This window comes from Podarcis melisellensis (assembly GCF_964234715.1).
Source record: "Podarcis melisellensis genome assembly, chromosome: 15".
In the NCBI taxonomy this organism is placed as follows: domain Eukaryota; kingdom Metazoa; phylum Chordata; class Lepidosauria; order Squamata; family Lacertidae; genus Podarcis; species Podarcis melisellensis.
The window spans coordinates 31,256,626-31,275,896 of record NC_138532.1 but is presented as its reverse complement, the minus strand read 5'-3'; the positions used below and the strand labels follow the sequence as shown (position 1 = coordinate 31,275,896).

General features: G+C 46.5%; 1 protein-coding gene and 1 long non-coding RNA gene across 3 annotated transcripts in view; one reads left to right on the top strand and one right to left on the bottom strand.

Annotated features, from left to right (window-relative positions):
* The window catches only part of MMP28 (matrix metallopeptidase 28), a 26,427-nt gene extending 7,156 nt beyond the window's left edge, over nucleotides 1-19,271 (bottom strand). Inside the window, exons 1-6 of one of the 2 annotated variants that reach the window (XM_081890457.1) lie at nucleotides 18,753-19,264; nucleotides 11,322-11,398; nucleotides 9,143-9,330; nucleotides 4,525-4,746; nucleotides 2,799-3,044; nucleotides 1,147-1,296 (exon numbers count right to left, since the gene is read on the bottom strand). In XM_081890457.1, the coding sequence (XP_081746583.1) occupies nucleotides 1,147-1,296; nucleotides 2,799-3,044; nucleotides 4,525-4,746; nucleotides 9,143-9,330; nucleotides 11,322-11,398; nucleotides 18,753-18,860 (991 nt within the window). In that variant the 5' untranslated portion in view covers nucleotides 18,861-19,264. Of the gene's footprint in view, nucleotides 1-1,146; nucleotides 1,297-2,798; nucleotides 3,045-4,524; nucleotides 4,747-9,142; nucleotides 9,331-11,321; nucleotides 11,399-18,752 lie in introns of both variants that reach the window. The other variant, XM_081890458.1, reaches the window with a different exon arrangement.
* LOC309358068 lies at nucleotides 7,629-10,785 on the top strand. The gene is made up of 2 exons (XR_014163327.1): nucleotides 7,629-7,946; nucleotides 10,478-10,785. It is a non-coding gene; the product is annotated as an uncharacterized lncRNA (long non-coding RNA).

Genomic DNA, 19,271 nt, shown 5'->3' with positions numbered 1-19,271 from the left:
TTCGGTTGCCCTTTTCTGAACCTTTAAATATCCTTTTTGAGATGAGGCAACCAGAACTACACAACTCTGATAGGGGATTGAGGAACTTACTTGGGCTGACTCGGGGGGGGGGGGAGAGAGCTGTCTAGAATTCTGAAAATACCCCCACACCGCATCCCCAGAATCTGCCCCAGTGGATCATGTCGTGAGAGTAGAATCTACCCCAAGTGCACTTTCAATTGCAGATTTTACCCAGAAGTAAACATAATCCTTCCTGGATATTGCCACTTGCATGGTAGCAAACATGCCTTTATAGGTTGGGTTTGTTGTTTTCTAGGTAGAAAAAGATTATGAAATGTGTGGAAGAAACTCCAACCAAATGGATCCTGGGAAGAAGTCTGAAGTGGTTATAGTGCTCTCTTTCTAAAAACAGAACAGGGCATAAATTATCCCCCATAAATTCCCAACAGAGTCCTCTGTTTGGGGAATGTTTTCGTCCCAACCAATGGAAAATACTGGGATAAAAAAACCACACACTTCCCATGCAGTTTTCCACAGAAAAACTGATGCAGGGAAACAAAATTTAAAGCGCCCTTCTCCTGACACAACATACACACAACTTTGTTTAGGGATAATTTGTGTAGCTCGAGATCCATTGGAATTTGGCTTCCCTTAGGAATATGCCCAGAAAGCAGTCTGTGCAAAGTTTCTTACAGCACAGTCCTAACAATGTTTACCCAGAAATATGCCCTATTGAACATATGGGGCTTACTCCCCGGTTAGTGGGGTTAGGATCATGGTCTGTTGAAAAACCTGTTAAGGAGCATTATTCATTTACACTTTTTTATCTAAGCATTTAAACACCATCTTTCTTAGTCAGCAGGGTGGGGTACAAAATAAGACACCCAGAGTGGCTGGGGAAATCCAGCCAGATGGGCAGACTATAAATAATAATTTGTGATGATGATGATGACAGAAACTCCAGAAAGGTCATTCTCCCATAGGTGAAAAGAAATGAAAAATCAAAGTATTTAATCCAATCAAAACAACTCTGAAAGGCTGTGCCTAATGCAATAGGACAGCCTCCACAGGAATTTTACTGTCCAAGTTTGGCCTTTGGCCACCATCCTGCACCCATTCTCCAGCTGATGCACTATCTCTTCTTACCCATGGTTATGGCATCAAAGAATGACCAGCAGTAATGAGAACTGCGGTCACCGCCCTGGTGCTCAGTGCCTTCAAGATCCTGGCTCCAGTCCTGGAAGTGAGCAAATAATTTTCCTGGGAGCTGGACCACAGACCCCCGGGGAGGCTTGCCTGCCAAAAAGAAATCACAAGCTTCCATCAAAACAGTCACTGGGCTTTAGTGTCTATTCTTGGAAAGTGCTCATGGGCACTGCCTATGTCGAACTTCCATGTTCAGAAGCAGTGTACTGCCAGGCTAGAAATATAATTTAAAAATCTGGGTCCATGCAAATATGTGGTATTTAGCTGTGCAACCTGTCCCAGACTTCAGGCTCAGGGTGGGTCAGGGTTGAAGCAGAAGGCGAAGGGCACACTTTGTGTATATATCAGGTAAAGTTGCATAAGAAACACAGTCATTCTTCATAATCCACACTCTTCTGAATTCTGCAATGCAGTTTCTCAGCTAAGCTGCTGTGATTCCTGCATTGCAGGGGTTTGCGATAGATGACCCTTGGGGTCCCTTCGAATTCCACAATTCATTGATTCTATGATTCTTAGTAATGTATACAAAAATGTATATATTAAAGCAACATAAAAATGCACTATATTAGGCAAAATTGCATACAAGAATGTGAGCGTTAGCAGAAAGTTTGCGCTAAAATGCTGGTGCTTTTTCGTGAGGACTTTAAAAGAAAATCTGCAAAATGTTGTGGAAATGAACATAAGAATGGGAAAATTAGAAACTGAGGACACCCCCCCACCGTACGTTTACAGCACTACAGTATCGCATGGGTTTTCCCAAAGAATCATGAGAAGTTTGCTAAGGGTGCTGAGAGTTATTTGGCTGCCCCTTTTCCCCTCGCCCAGCTACAACTCCCAGGGTGGTTTAATTTTTCACAGGGTACTCTGGGAATTGTAGCTCTGGGAAGGGAATAATGGAGTCTCCTAACAACTCTCAACACCCTGAAGAAACTACAGCTCCCAGAATTCTTTAGGAGAAGCCATGACTGTTTGAAGTGGTTTCATGGTGCTTTAAATGTATGGGATGAAGGTGGCCTGAGAGACACAAATACTGCCAGATCCCTAGTTCCCATCCCCATTCATATGATTCACACGGTTGGAAAGGACCTCAAAGCTCATCCTTTCCAACCACCTGAAATCTATTTGCTGCAATTTCCCTGCTAGGTGATCATCCAGCCTCTGCTTAAAAACCCCTAACAAAGGTGTGGAAAATTATATACGTATATCCATACAGTTTTGTGCTGAGAACCCACCACCATCCAGGGCAATTGGTGCGACTGTCAAACAATCCCTAGTTTACAGCAGTTCAGCATCATCCCACTTGAGAAACCATGGATCTGTGTTCCTCCTCCTTAAGAAAACAGGATGTGGTAGTGGTGAGAGCCAATGGGGTGTAGTGGTTAGTGTGTGAGACTAGGACCTGGAAGAGACCAGGGTTCCGATCCCCCACTTGACCATAAAGTTCACTGGCTGTGACCTGGTCTACCTCTCAGGCTTGTCGGGGGGATTAAATGAGGGGAGAGAATGATGTACGCCACCTGGAGCTCCTTGGATGAAGAGGTGAGATTTAAAGACAATAAAATAACAATAAATCACAAGCGAACCACATTTACCATATAAGTTCTGGACGGACAGGATGTCATCCCAGTTCAGGACAAAATCCTTGCCCAGCTTCTTGTAGTAAGGGGACATGAGGGCACTGCGCACAGGGGAGTGCTCCAGGCCCAGAGTGTGGCCGATCTCATGCGCCACCACCACAAAGAGGTTGCGCCCCTTCCTGCTGTCCAGTGACCACCTCTCGTCATTGTCGAAGTGAGCCTCGCCCCGGCGGGGGAAGAAGGCATGTGCCAGGGCGCCCCCTGGGGGTGAGAGAGGAGATGCCATTAGACTTCCCAAGCGCAGCGGTCTCATCCACACATTAAAAGGCAGGAGTCCTCTTTTCTGCAACCCGTCTTCGTGGAGACCAAATGATTCCTTCTGTTTATCAAAAATACTCGTAAACCACCCTTCATTTTCCACAGAGACCATGCAAGGCATGGATTAAGCTAATCACGCCAAAAATCATGTTTAAAAAGTGAAGCAATCTCGAACCCTGGACCCTGTGGTAGTTCTCCTGGCCAATGAAATCGACTCAAATTCTGCCATTTCTCACAAGAAGCTGCAGTCAGACTCAAAATTGCTAAACACAGGAAGTTTGCATTGGGTCCCTCTAGGCATGGCTGGCTTGGGAGGGTGTGGGGGATTGCTTTGCCTGAGCATTTAATGGGATCACAGAATTTTAGGATCAGAAGGAATCCCAAGGGTCATCTAGTCCAACCCCCTGCAATGCAGGAATCACAGCTGAAGAATCCCCGATGTATGGCCATACAACCTTTGCTCAAAAACTTCCAGTGAAGGGGAGTCTACCACAGAGGGTTCTAACAGAGGTTTCAAAACAAGACCATGTTGATGTTGTGTGATCTCCATCAATATGCATATAAAACTAGCACACTGCACTTCACATGCCTCCCTGCGGCGAGGCTACCTTATCAACCTGTGACTCTTACATCCAAAATGTCCCTTGGAGAAATCTATTTTATTATGATCCCTGTAAAAGTGAATTGAGCTTTCTGTTTCTTTTATTCATGCATAGTTCATTTCTTTGTTGTCTTGTCTGTGTGCTGTTGTTTTTGAACACTCAATCAGCACAACTGTAAAAGAAAAGATCAGGGGTCCCTAACCTTTTTTGAGGGATCCAGAGGCATATTTGGAAACTGGGGTAACTGTTGTAGACACTGTAAAATACCCATTTCACCAAAGCCCCAAACCAAACCTTCCCGCTGAGGAATGGCCAAACACTTGGAAGTACAGCCGTGCCTTGGAAGTCAAACGGAATCCATTCTGAAAGTCCGTTCGCCTTCCAAAATGTTTGAAAACCAGAACACGGCTTCTGATTGGCTGCAGGAAACTCCTGCAGCCAATCAGAAGCCGCAGAAGCCCCATCGGGCGTTCAGCTTCCAAAAATAGTTTGCAAACCGGAACAGTCACTTCCGGGTTTGCGATGTTCGGGAGCCAAAACATTTGAAAACTAAGCTGTTCGACTTCCAAGGTACAAGTGTACCTGGAGATGCTATCAGGGATTGAACCTGGAACTATTCCACTATTGGGCCATTTCCTTTCCAGAAGGCATGGGTGGGAGACTTTCAGCCCTCTGGGTGTTGTGGGACTCCCAACTCCTACCAGCATCAGCCAGCCTGGCCAGCAACAAAGGATTATGGACGTTAGGAGCCCGCCAACATCTGGCAAGCCAGGGCTTTGCCATCCCTTTTCCAAGGGCTTACAAAGGGAGGACAGGAGTACCTGGTCCATCAAAGGCATTGTCCACACCATCGTTGTGGTCCCCATGGAAGAAGGTCAGGCGGATGTCGGCGGGATCCCCCGCAGCCTCCCAGAAAACCAAAGAGGAGACATTGCTCCAGAGCTCAAAGGCTGCTTTCACTGCCTGGCGCACCTGATGCTCAGGTAAGTACCGGGGCCAGTTCACCACTCGGTAAGTCAGGTGTCGCTTGTACCATTTGCCACCTATAAAAAGGAAGAGACAGAATCATAGATTGGAGGAGTCGGAAGGTACTCAAAGGGTCATCTCGTCCAACCCCCTGCAATGCAGGAATGACAGCTCAAGAATGCCTGACACATGGCCATCCAACCTCTGCTTTAAAATCTCCTACGAAGGAGAGTTCAATGCCTTCCAAGGGAGTTCACTCCACTGTCAAACAGCTCTTACTGTCACAAAGTTCTTCCTAAGGCTCATTTGAAGTCCTCATGAAAATCCACCAGTATTTTAGTGCAAATCCCTCCCAATATACACAATTTTGTATTCAATGTATCCTAACACACACATTTCTGCAAGACAATTTTGCCTGATCTAATGAATTTTTGAGCATTGTTTTCACTAATATCTGCATTTTTATACACCTTGTACCCTAAGATCTGCATTTCCCCCTACCCATTACTCAGCTGCAGAACTGCAATGCAAAATTCGGAGGAGTGTGCACGGCTGTGTTTCAATTTGCATGTTAAAACAAAAAAAAATTCCTTCCAGTAGCACCTTAAAGACCAACTAAGTTAGTTCTTGGTATGAGCTTTCGTGTGCACGCACACTTCTTCAGATACCTGAAGAAGTATCTGAAGAAGTGTGCATGCACACGAAAGCTCATACCAAGAACTAACTTAGTTGGTCTTTAAGGTGCTACTGGAAGGATTTTTTTTTGTTTTGACTATGGCAGACCAACACGGCTACCTATCTGTAACTGGAAATTTGCATGTTGTTTTGGAAATGGCAAAATCAGGTAGGTTCCCTTTTAAACGTGAACTGAACAAGACTTCTCTCCCCTCCTAACTCCAGACAAAGAGACAAGAAAATATTCTTTTAGCTTGAAAACCTCTTACAAAAATGTTTCCTCTCTGTTGGGGAGAGGGCTGGCTTCCTGCTAGGACACAGGATAAACAATGAGCTCACAAGAACTATTGAGGCAGATGTCAAGGGAGCCTAGTATACCTCCGATTGGGGCTGGGAGGGAATTAAATAATATTATCATTATCATTTATCTGTTTATGTGCTGGTTACAGTGCACATGCATATAATAATATGCAAAGATTGCTTGCCTTTTTAACAGAACCAGTAAACAAATAACTCTCTTCTTACTGAGAATCATAGAATCATAGAATTTTACTTTCTGGGAAATAATAAAAACTCCATGCTGATAAACTTGTTATCAAGGTTTTCAGAATATTCCCCTTGGACACAGTGCCTGTCAAAAGCCTGATTCATGTCAAGACATGTAATCAGGCACTCTCCTCCAGTGATTAAAAAATGTCTCTAGGTGACTGGGCTGGAAGACCTATAAAATGGTAAACATAAACTGGTCCTCCACGCCCCCCAGTCTCAAATGACTAATGCAGGCTAGCAAACAATTGTGGCCTCCTGACTTTCTGTGCACCCCCCCCCCAATCTCCCATTGCAACCCGCAGCAGGGCTGAAAAGTCACACCTAACCCTGGGCGTGGTGCAAACCTGTTTTAACTCCCCCCCAAGCAATTGCAGTGATTAAATTCCGTTCTTGAAACATGACTCAAACATCTGAGCGCTGCCCTCGAGGATCCCTGGAATGGATTCAAGCTGTAGTCATGTTCCCAGAGGGAAGATACTCATATTTCTAAATGCCAATCCAATCCCAGGTGTGTTTCTTTGCAGGAGCGAGTTGGAGGGCAGTGGAGAAGAAGTTAAGATGGAGCTAAGATGGGTCTAGTCCAGAGGGTCCTTCTGGTGCAAAACTCTTCTGTTTGTCCTGTGATGATCCAAGATGTTTTTCTTGTGTGTCCCCCAGAAAACCTGCTGTTTATTCCCGAATCAAAACAAACACCCATCAGACTCTCCCTGCCCATTAGGGCACCTGGTTGACCACCAGGAGACCAGAGTGCTGGACTTTTGGTCTTGATCCAACTGCAGGGGTCTTCTTACATTCTTTTGCATTAAGTGCTAAGCTGTCAGTCACCCAAGTTGTTGCTACATTACACAGCGCTATCCCGCTGACATATAGTTAGGCTTAATTGCAGAAGGGTGCGAGAATGCGGGAGTCGTGCCAACAGAGTGGTCTGCTTCATGTCAGAAAGGACAGACATGTGAAAACAACACAGAGGCAAATTGGGCCGCAGAGCCCTGGCTTTTTCTTCCCCCGCCGTCGGGAACAGATGCTTCCTTGTCAGGCACAGTTTGAGGCCTCCTAGAGCAATTGCCTAATCTCCCCATTTTACATTTCCCACGGCTGGCCTAAAGCACAGCTGCTCATTCGGCTGTCTAGGAAAGATCTCCAGGCAGGGGATCTGGTAAACGGGGAAAGTCCAGTCCCAGCACCTGGATTTTTGCAATGCACAAGAATATTGTTCAGAGCTTACTTTAACTGCTCCTAAAAGCAAGATCCTGCCTGCGGCTTTCATGGTGCAAAGTGCTGGCTGTGAACTATGACATCCTAAATGGTTCAGAAGAACCAGAAAGCCTAGAAGACTGACAAACCTGCCTGGTCTTTAAGATGGTCTCCCCAGGCCAGTCTTTCCCACCTGCCAAGCTTAGCAAGGATTAGCATGGCAAGGTTGACAACAGGGCTGGGTGATATATGCTTTTCAACAACGTGATACAGTGTTACCTCGGGTTAAGTACTTAATTCGTTCTGGAGGTCTGTTCTTAACCTGAAACTGTTCTTAACCTGAAGCACCACTTTAGCTAATGGGGCCTGCCGCTGCCACTACGCGATTTCTGTTCTTATCCTGAAGCAAAGTTCTTAACCTAAAGCACTAATTCTGGATTAGCGGAGTCTGTAACCTGAAGTGTATGTAACCTGTAGCGTATGTAACCCAAGGTACCACTGTATATCAGCAGATAAAATCGTGATATACTGTTATATCATGCTGTCTGGAATGTATCTTGGCTACTTCTTTCTTCCCACCTTAGGCGAGAGATATTGCCCAGCCCTCCAGCTGAGCAAGCCCCCACACCACTCTGGCTCACACAAGCTGGAGGGGCAGGGAGGCTTCCTTAAACTGCTCAGCTGGGGGGCAGGAAGCTCCAGGAGTGACCAAGGGAGAGTATCCAGGGCCTTGAAGTCACCCATCAACAGTGCCTGGACAGCAAACTGTGCAGACACACAGCTTTCCTGGTCATTATCTTCCACTGTTATGAGGGGTATTTCTATTTAAATGATAGTCATCACTTCTAATTCTGCATCTGTAAGTACTGTATAAAAATCTAGCAATATGTGATGCAAACCTGGTTGACGTCTTTCTGGGAGTGATGCAGTTCTAACTGAGAGTCTGTAGAGACCACAGCAAGTTGCCTTAAAGCCGTGGTTCCCAACGTGGGGCAATTTGATTTTTAAGGGGGGCAATTTGGAAGCTTGTTTAGACCAGTCAATGGCTTTTTAGGCTTTCTAAACCATTGAGCCTAGGACTTGCCAATCAGAAGGTCGGCGGTTCAAATCCCCACAACGGGATGAGCTCCTGTTGCTCGGTCCCAGCTCCTGCCAACCTAGCAGTTCATAAGCACGTTAAAGTGCAAGTAGATAAATAGGTACCGCTTCAGCGGGAAGGTAAATGGCGTTTCCATGCGCTGCTCTGGTTTTGCCAGAAGTGGCTCAGTCATGCTGGCCACATGACCCGGAAAAATTGTCTGCAGACAAACGCCGGCTCCATCGGCCAGTAAAGCGAGATGAGTGCCGCAACCCCCAGAGTCATTTGCGACTGGAGTTAAAGGTAAAGGGGACCTTTACCTTTACCTTTTACCACGTGAATAGGAGTTCACTTTTTGAATAATAAGAATTATATGTCACAGGGATGGGGGCGTCAGGATTTAAGAGATGCTTAGGTGGGGCATGGCCAAAAAAAGGTTGGGAACCACTGCCTTAGAGTGAATCAGACTACTGGTCCATCCAGCTTAGCATTGTCTGCACTGAATGGTTGCAGATCGCCAGGTTTTTCATGCACAAAATAATCCCAGCCCTGCTTGGAGATGCTGTCCGGGACTGAACCTTGTGCATGCAAAGCAGATGCCCTTCACTGAGTCACAGCCCTTCCCCAGAGGGCTGCAATGGCTCTGACCCTGCAGCCTAACACAGTCAAGCACACTCAGCCACTGAATACTCCTGGTCCCATAGGAGGGACAGTGAAGTCTGGTGACATTGGCCACCAGCAGGACATTTTCACTATCTTCCTATGTACATATGAACGTAAGGCTGTCATCATACAGCCCCATCATTGGAGGATTTGTAGTGCTGCATCACAATCCTGGATTTGCATGAAGTCGGGGTGGGATAGAGGAGCAAAAGAGAAGGCAGGCTGCACCACACCAGAGGCTGTGGCACGGGAGCAAGAAAAGAGGGGCACTGAGAGGGGGAAAGTGCTCAGAGGAAAGCCCCAGAAAGACTTACTCTGATGAGAGAACCGTTTCCGGCGCCTCCTCCTGACTGTCTTTCCCAAAAGCATCGAATCCACCCGGTCCTTCCATGCGGATCGGCTGTCTAGGTCATTCACACCGCATCGGGGGAGGCTCATGTGGCGGATGGTGGAGGCGTCGAGGGCACCGCTGAGGGGCAGGTGGTACACCCACTGGAATTCCCTGCAAGAGAGGAGGACTTGGTTGGCCGATGATGCTTGTTGGTCTAGGTCTCTAGATTGAGATCCGCATCACATACTTAAAGCACATGGCTTCCCCAGGAGATTCCTGGGCACAGTAGCTTTCTCCTCACCAAACTCCAACCCCAGCAGTCATCACAAACTACAGTTCCCACGATTCTTTGGGGGAAGAAGCCATGTGCTTTAAATGTATGGGTTGTGTGTGGCCTGTGTCTGATTCTCACCTGGGATGCAAGAGGCCACAAGTTCCCCTGAGGAACCGAGGGCTGTACCTTGAAGGATGGGCCGTGGCTCAGCAGTAGAGCATCTCCTTTGCATGCAGACGGTGCCGGGTTCAATCTCCAATGGCATTTCCAGGGAGGACTGGGAGGGACTCATGTCTGAACTCCTGGAGGGCAGCTGGCCAGTCAGTGTGGACAATCCTGAACTGGATGGACCTGTGGTCTGACTCTGGATAAGACAGCTTCCCATGTTCCCATTTAAACTAGCCCTTTATCCAGATCCATGAGGACTAGAATCTTGCCTAATTTTGGGGGGAAGAGTTGTAACAGAGGCAACCCTCTGAATGCAAAAGGTCCCAGGTTCTTGGCTGCTTGGCAGCCCGGGTGAAAAATTTATTTATTACATTTATATCACACCTTTTCTTCCAAGCAGCTCAAGGTGGTGTGCACATGTTTCTCCCTTTCCCCACTTTACCCTCACAACAACCCTGTGAGGTAGGTTAGGCTGAGAGGCAGGGCCTGGCCCCCAGGGTCACCCAGCTGAGCTGCATGGCTGAATCAGGACTGGAACCCTGGTCTGCCCCCCTCCCCAAACCCTAGTATAGTGCTCTAACTACTACACCTCACTGTCCCCTTCACCCTGCCATAAAGCAGTGGCCTCATATGATTGAAACACGCAGTGTAACTTTATGGCATTTGTTTTTTGAACAGGGAAGTACTTTCAATAGTGGGCTTTGGCGGCGACAGTGGGATAAGGGTGGAGGGAGAAAATTTAAATAATAATAATAATAATAAATTCTCAGAAGGAGTGTTTGAAGATGGCTGGGGTCCAGAATGCAGCAATGGCATTTCTGGAATCTTCCAGCCGGGCCCGAATAGCAACGTTTGTACAGATCTTGTCCTCCACAGGAGGCTAGGCCCATACAAGGGAAAACGACAGAGCAGAGGCCTCACTCTGTGCTCCGAGTGAGAGAGAGAGCAGCAAGGCTGAGCAGAACGGGATGGGTTTTACGGGCCAGGCTTGAGAGTTGGGGGAGCTGCGATTCCAACGCAGCTGTCTTAAAGCAGAATGTCTTAAAGCAGTTGAAGTAAAGCTAACATGCAGGCCTCCAGAATCTGCCTGGCGCTGTCCTCCCGAGGCAGCCCACTCACTCTGCGTCTTAAGAGAGAGCAAGCAGGGAGACGACGCTTTAATAAAATGCGCACGTGTTAATTTATGGACCCCTCCAGACAGGCGTTTTATTGTGGGCGTGTTCTGCAACAAGGCTTTGACGCAATAATAGTGCCCTAGCGGTGGGTTTATTCTGCTTTATGGGTCATTCAGCAATGCTCCCCCACGGATGACACATGAATGCTAATGCACCCCAATAGCTAGACAAGTACAAAACTCCAGAATGCTCATGGGGAAAAGCTCCTCTCCCTCTCTCACAACACTGGCACTCGTGGACGAGGTGGTGCCCTCGTGCCCTTAGACCTTGCAACATCATTGGGTGCCGCAGTGCAGGAACCTGTAGGCCTCCTAATGTTGTTCGACTCCCATCAGCCCCAGTCAGCATGGTCAATGGCCAGGGACAATGGGCCTTGTAGTCCACAACTTCTGGTTGGCACCTCGTTGGCTAGCCCTGGACATAAAGGTAAATAAAATGGAAGGAGGAGGAAGGGTCTGCCTCTGCATGTTCCATCCCACATTGACAAACTTGGGACAAGGCCAGATTGACAATGGTGGCAGCCACAGGACAGCCGCCACACTTACCTAATGGCCTCTGAGAATTCAGCTGGATCCAACCCTCGGTGCATGGACCCAAAGTAGCCATATTTTCTAAGGAACTTCTAAAATCAAAAGGAGAGGGTGATTAAAAATTAGATCAAGATTGTCAGAAAATGTTGATCTTATGCACAGAGGATCCTACTGCCCAGAGATTATGCAGTAAATGTTATTATATATTATATTATATTATATTATATTATATTATATTATATTATATTATATTATATTAATCAGGCTTCCTCAACCTCGGCCCTCCAGATGTTTTTGGCCTACAACTCCCATGATCCCTAGCTAGCAGAACCAGTGGTCAGGGATGATGGGAATTGTAGCCTCAAAACATCTGGAGGGCGGAGGTTGAGGAAGCCTGTATTATATTGTATTGTATTGTATTATTATAAATTCATACGCTGCTTGATTGTAAGAAACCTCAAAATGATTTACAAATAGAAGAAAACAAGGACATTTTTAAAGAAAAAAACAAATTAAAACATTCAGAAAAATTAAACCAGCAACAAGCTGGTTTTCACAGGGAAGTGACATGCTCCCTGTAACTGGACCCAGTCAGCAGCCTGGACGCAGCATTCTGGAACAGCTAAAGCTTCCAAGCACTTTTCGTAGGCATGGTGGTGGATCCTGATGTCACTTCAATTTCTCTTTGTGCACCTTTTACTCCTGCCAAGAAGTGGCTCCCCTTCCGAACTGCAAAAAAACCTGAGCTTTTGTTTACAGTCCATTCAGTCCGGCTGAGCCTAGCCTCTTCATTCCAGAGTGAGTGTGAGTGCCGGCTCTGTTCTCCCTTCCCCTTATCAGCCCAGATTCCAGACATAAACACCACCCCATGGAACAAAAAGGCAGAGGCCATAAATTTTTCTATTTCTGTGGAGAGCCAGGCAGTCATCAGAGACCCTCCGCCCCAAGGCCTGCTTGATGTGAGATGCCACATACCTGGGACAGCAGACCTGGGGTGAGGGGGATGGAGAGGAGACAGGAGGGTCTTTGTTTTATTTTCATTTTTTTTGCTGCTGTTACTCTGTCCTTGCAGCAAAAGGGAAATCCAGGCAAAATGAGGGGGTGGGAATTATTGTTGTTGTTTTAATTTATTACCTGCCTTTCACCCTAAAGTGCCAGGATGGGTTACAATCTAAGACACAATATTAAAAACCATTTTAAAAGCTTACAATTACAATAAATACAATCACAAAAAATCTAATAAAAACTAACAAAATTTCATACTATTGTTTAACATTAGGCTTAGATTTCCAGTCTTTCTGCATTAGAAATCTTCAAGGCTATCTTCTAAAAAGAGATTAATAGAGAGAGAAACGGTTTAATATCCAAAAGTTTATAATCCTGCACATTTCAGCCTTAGCAGGTCCTTCATCAGGTAAAGTGGAGATGGCATAACAAAATCCTAAGTATCTGTACCTTTAAATCCCCTGGTGACGGAACTGGAAGCTTTAATCATATTGTGTGGATCTGTCCACTCTCTCTCTTCCTGTATAGGAGTGTTTGGTAAGATTTTTCCTCCCTTTCCACAGCAGAGAATATCTCCAAGACTCAGGTCTTCCCACTGCCCCACCCTCCAATTTTCACCTTTTGTGAAGCAGTCAACATTGGGGAGAAACCTTGCCAACATACATACCCCTCAACCGGCCCATTTTAAGCGGGACATCCTGGAAATTAAAGAAGCCATCTCAGCTTCTGATGGGCTCCTGGAATGTCCTGCTTGGCTCCTGCGAGATCGTGGCCCTGAAAGATGCAGGCTTTTGGGCACCGTGCTCTCATGCAAGTCACATGATTCACCTGGGAGCTCGGCCCCAAAAGACTCATACATTGGTACCTCGGGTTAAGTACTTAATTCGTCCCAGAAGTCCGTTCTTAACCTGAAACTGTTCTTAACCTGAAGCACCACTTTAGCTAATGGGGCCTCCTGCTGCCACCGTGCCACTGGAGCCCCATTTCTGTTCTCATCCTGAAGCAAAGTTCTTAACCCGAGGTACTATTTCTGAGTTTGTGGAGTCTGTAACTTGAAGCGTATGTAACCTGAAGCGTAGGTAACCCGAGGTACGACTGTATCCCTGTTTTCCTCCCAGGCATGTTGGAGGGTATGTGTCAATTTCACTAATGCTGGACCACTCAGAAGTACTTAAACGAGCCTTTCCCAGCCAGGGGCCCAACCCTCTTGCTGTTATGGACTACAAATCCCATCCGCGCCAGCTGGGGCTGGTGGGAGTTGTAGTCCAAAACCTCTGGAAGGTGCTGGCTTGGGAAGGTCGACTTAAACCCACCAAAAAGACAAAGGTGAGACTCCACATGCCTTTCCCCTGTTTCAGCAGTGCTAGGGGACATTGATGAAACTCCTCTTTGTTAGACTCTACTTGGCGCTTATTTTACTCTTTTTGTTTGCAAAAGCGCCAAATCAACCTTGGGCCCCTTGCGAATGGCAAGTTTTTGCATGTAAGAACTTAAGGCGATCCTGCTGGATCAAGTCTAGCATCTTGTTCTCACTGTGGCCACCAGGTCCCTATGAGAAGCCACCTTTTGTGGTTGCCAGCAACTGGTATTCAGGAGTATTGCTGCCTCCAGCTGTGGAGGCAGAACATAGTCTTCTCCTCCATGAATTTGCCTAATTCTCCGTTAAAGCCATCCAAGTGGGTGGACATCACTGGCTGCCGCAGGAGTGAGTTCCATAGTTTAACGTGAAGAAGCACTTTTATCTGTCCTGAATCTTCCAACATTCAGCTTCACTGGCTGCCCATGAGTTCCAGCCTAGTAAGAGAGGGTATTTTCTGCATATACAGTGGTACCTCTGGTACAGTGGTACCTTAATTAATTCTGGAGGTCCGTTCTTAACCTGAAACTGTTCTTAACCTGAGGTAACACTTTAGCTAATGGGGCCTCCCACTGCCACTGCACCGCTGCCACACTTCTCATCCTGAAGTAAAGTTCTTAACCCGAGGTACTACTTCCGGGTTAGCAGAGTCTGTAACCCGAAGCGTTTGTAACCCGAGGTACCACTGTATTCTGGATATATTCTGCTTCAGCTTGTTCTGCAATGCTTCCCCAATGCTACCACATTGCTGCTGTCCAGAAGGGTTATAGTGCAACAAAAGCGGGACAAAAATTAACCAGAACATTTGTAATATGAAAGAGTTATGGGATTTCAGCAGGAAGGTACTGTGTTCGCACTGACTGGAAATGAAGCAGGGTGACCACCCTGAAACCTTTGCAGGAACAAACAGTACTGAAAGCAGAATCGTGTGTGGCTGCCCCAAAAGCACCATGAGCACAAATCATCGTGAACGTGTGATAAAAAATATATGTCTGAATTTAATTGGAGAACCTGAATTTGCCAGCATGTGAATGAGAGTCAGTGTGGTGTAATGGTTAGAGTGTCACAGTAGGACCTGGGAGAGATCGGGGTTCAAATTCCCACACAGTCACATGGAAGCTCACTGGGTGACCTTGAGCCAGTCCCTGCCTCTCAGTCCAAATTATTTCACAGGGTTGTTGTTGTGGGAATGGTGCAGCCAAAATGTTATGCAAAGGGTTAATGCTATAGCACAGAATCTGGTGATGTCATATATACTGAGGCATTTCGCCCCAAGTTCAGTTATCAACTGTGTGAGAGTTTCAACAGTGAAAGCAGCAAGTGTGTTGTGTACGCTGCTACCTGTCCTCAGAGCCAGTCTGTAAATATCAGTCAGTCTCAGATACAAATCCATGTAATATGTTTCAGTAACACAAGTATCAGCTACCTCTCTTGTACATTCAATCCGACCAGAGCAAGTACAGCAGGTACAAGTCATATGTTGTTTTTAAACTTTGAAAAGCAAGTGTTGCGTGGTTTTTCTAGGAGAAAAGAGAACTATTAAAAAAGGGTCAAACGACCCAGGGCAACTTCTGCACAACTCTGTAAAGTACAATTACCACAGTTGTGGGGCTCGAATGTGAAGAGAGCAGAAACATGTACTTGAGCTCCTTGGAGAAAATATGGGATATAAATGCCATGCAGCACAACTGAATCCCACCCCAAAATGGCAAAATCTGGAAGCAGCCTGTCTAATCACAGCAGGACACTGTGTATGAGCTCCTAAGCTAAGCAGGTCAGGAAAAGTCTTCTCCCAAAATAGCTGGAGGTGACATGATGATGATGATGATGATGAAAAGCATAACTGGTGGACCACAGTAATGTTTGTCATTAAAGTGTTTGAAAAGGAACATGAGATTTCTACCTTTGCATGCTAAAAACATACAGCTTGTTTCAGGTGGGACAGTGAAGTTGTGCCCCCAATTTTAATTCAGGGGTCAGGTGGGATGTACTTCAGCGATCATGAAATTTGGGGGACACTGGGGGGAAATGCATTCAGTATGTTAAGAAAAGCAAGCATAAAAGAAACACAAAGTGGTATGCACTGTCCCTCTGCCCCCATTTTGTTCTCACAGTGACACTATGATGTAGGTTTTTCTCTTCCTTTTTGCACACCAGTGCTGAGTTAGAAGACATTTGTTCACCTCCTCCTCTTCCCCCAGGCAGAGCCTAATTCTGGTTACAAGCTCTCCAGATATCAGCAGCGCAATCTTAACTGATTAGATGAAGGCATCCAGCTTAGAGATAGATAGATTAAAATTGATAGATCAGCTAGATGACAGCTTTCAAGGCTCTGCCCTCGATCCTGAGACCATAGCAAATAGCCACTTTTAAGACTCCAAACAGCCTCTCTTCCCCCACCCTGTTCTCCCTCCAAGCCTGCAAAGGAGGAAATGCCCTTTTCTATAGAATATTCCATAAGGCAGGAAACAAACAGGAGACCTTTCCATAGCCTTCTGCCTCTCAGATCCTTGTTTAGCATAATGGAGGATGGGTTGAATACAGACAAAAGAAAGCTCTCCAGATGGTGTGGGCCAGAGGCTGTGCTCAGAAAGCCACAGGCCAGGAAGGCATGTAAAGAAAGAGATGTATTGAGTGCAGATGTATTGTGTGCTTTTTAGCTTGTTTATAAGGGATCTACTGTAGAGTTAGGAGTGAGCAGTGAAGTGGCCACTTTTGCTGATGATGCTAAATTGTTTGGGAGTAACCAATCTTAATTTCACATATAGACTCACGGGGTGTGAACTGGAGGTGATGGACCAGGAACGAGACTTTGGGGTTGTAGTGGATAGCTCAATGGAGATGTCAATGCAATGTGCGGTTGCTACGAAAAAGGCAAACTCCATGCAAGGGATCATTAGGAAATGAAATGAAAAGCATAGGACTGTAGAGCTGGGAGGAGCCACAAGGGTCAAAATAAAACTGCCACTACAGTGGTACCTCGGGTTACAGACACTTCAGGTTACAGACACTTCAGGTTACAGACTCCGCTAACCCAGAAATAGTACCTCGGGTTAAGAACTTTGCTTCAGGATGAGAACAGAAATCACGCGGTGGCAGCGGGAGGCTCCATTAGCTAAAGTGGTGCTTCAGGTTAAGAACAGTTTCAAGTTAAGAACAGACCTCCGGAACAAATTAAGTTCTTAACCCAAGGTACCACTGTATCCTAATACCGTTATACAAATCTATGGTGAGACTGCATTTGGATACTGGTCGTCTCACCTCAAAAAGGGTCAAAACAAAAAAATTCCTTCCAGTAGCACCTTAAAGACCAACTAAGTTAGTTCTTGGTATGAGCTTTCGTGTGAAAGGAATTTTTTTGTTTTGACTATGGCAGACCAACACGGCTACCTATCTGTAACTCAAAAAGGGTGTTGTAGATGAAGGAGGGTGGAGTGACCCCCCTATGGTGAAAGGTTGTATGGTTTGGGACTTCTTAGTCCAGAGAATAGATGAGTAAGAGATGGCACAAAAGAAGTTTATAAAATGATATATGGGCACGGAAAAAGTGGACAGAGAAAAAATTTTCTCCCTCTCATAACACCAGAAATGGGCATCCAATGAAGTTGGAAGTTTCGGAACAGATAAAAGGAAGGGCTTCTTCACACAGTTGAGAAACTATGGAACTCACTCTCACAGGAGAAATGCACCAGGCCAGGCCCATTCGTGGTACAGCTTCTTAATTTGTACTTAATTTGTTCTGGAGCTCTGTTCTTAACCTGGAACTGTTCTTAACCTCAAGCACCACTTTAGCTAATGGGGCCTCCCGCTGCCGCCGTGCCGCCGGAGCACGATTTCTGTTCTCATCCTGAAGCAAAGTTCTTAACCTGAAGCACTATTTCTGGGTTAGCAGAGTCTGTAACTTGAAGCATATGTAACCTGAAGCGTATGTAACCCGAGGTACCACTGTAATTGTAAATTGCTTTAAACAGGTTTTTTTTAAAAAAAAAAAATATTGTGTTTTCATTTGTTGCCCTGGAACATTAGGCAGATAATTAAGAACAAACACACACCCCTTTGAATTCTAGGAACATAGGAGACCGAGTCAGATCATTGATTCACCTAGCTCAGTACTGTATACATTGACTGGCAGAGGCTCTCTGGGATTTTAGGCTGGGGGGTCTCTTCCAGCCCTACCTGGAGATGCCAGGGATTGAATTTGGGACCTTCTGCAAGCAAGGCGGGTGCTCTAGCACTGAGCTACCGACCTGCACCTAAAAATAAAAAAATTCCAGTCCTCATGCCTCTGGTTAATGGCACAATTGAATAGGAACATGGGCAGTTGCTTCAAACTGAGTTAGACCATTGGGTCCATCTGAATCAGTATTCCCTATACTGACTGGCAGCAGCTCCCCAAGATTTCAGGCAGGGCTCTCTCTCTCTCAGCCCTACCTGGAGATGCCAGGAATTGAACTTGGGACCTTCTGAATGCAAGACAGATGCTCTGACCACAGAGCTATGGTCCCTTCTCTGCTGTTTGTGTCTGCAGATTTTGGGAGCTGTCACTCAGCTTCCTTTCCCATCAGGGCATAACTCATAGCTCCCTGCTGGAGTCTTGCAACTTTCTGCCACACATTTATTCCTCTGATTTATGTTCCAGACAGCAATAGCATGATAGCATTGGGGACGCATCTCGGCACAAACTAAATCAGAATAAACCTACCAAGGATGCCCTGCAGGAAACACCCACATTAAAATAAAATTTAAAATTATTGCAGGAAACACCCACATTAAAATAAAATAAAAACCCACCAGTCTGAAGGTGCCCAGGAAGGTAATATTTCTCTACATGCTGGTGTTTCTGAAAGTTGGAGAGGGCTCTCTCTCTCTCTCTCTCTCTCTCTCTCTCTCTCTCTCTCTCTCTCTCTCTCTCTCTCACACACACACACACACACACACACACACACACACAAAATTGAGTAAGCCCGGGTTTTAAAAACAGAAACTCATTTGCATCCAGTTAGCCAGCAGAGTTCATGAGCACCTCTTTCTTGGGAAGAAATCTGGGCATTAACCCCTCCCTCCCCTGCTCTTGGGAGCCTCACCTCCGCCTCCTGCTGGCTCTCAGCCCCCGCCCGGCCGAGCCCCGCGCTGTCTCCTCGGGAGTAGAGCCGCGACAGAAGCAGGAGACCCAGGATCGGGGCTGCGGCCATCGCCCAGCCGGATGAGAGCTGCTCTCCGGAGCTCCGCTCAGCCTCCTTCTTCTCTCCCTCCCATCCGGCGGCGCCGGCTGAGCACGCCCAGAGGAGACGGCAGGAAGGCAGGCAGGCAGGCAGGCAGCTGGCGGGCTGAGCAGCTCCTGCCCTCGCACAGACACACAGAAACGCAACCTCGGCGAGGCTTCCCCCTTTTCCTTAGGCTGGACCGCTTGAAGGGGCCCCTCCCCTTCCCCACTCGGCGCCTTTTTGCGCGGCAGGCAGAAATCCAACAGGGGTAGCCAACGCCCGTGGGTTGTGATTCTAATGAAACACCTCGAAGTGTGCTAGCGATAAAAAAGGACAACGATCAAAACGATATTAACATATATTTTCTCTTTCTCGCTCTAATATATATTAATGATTAAC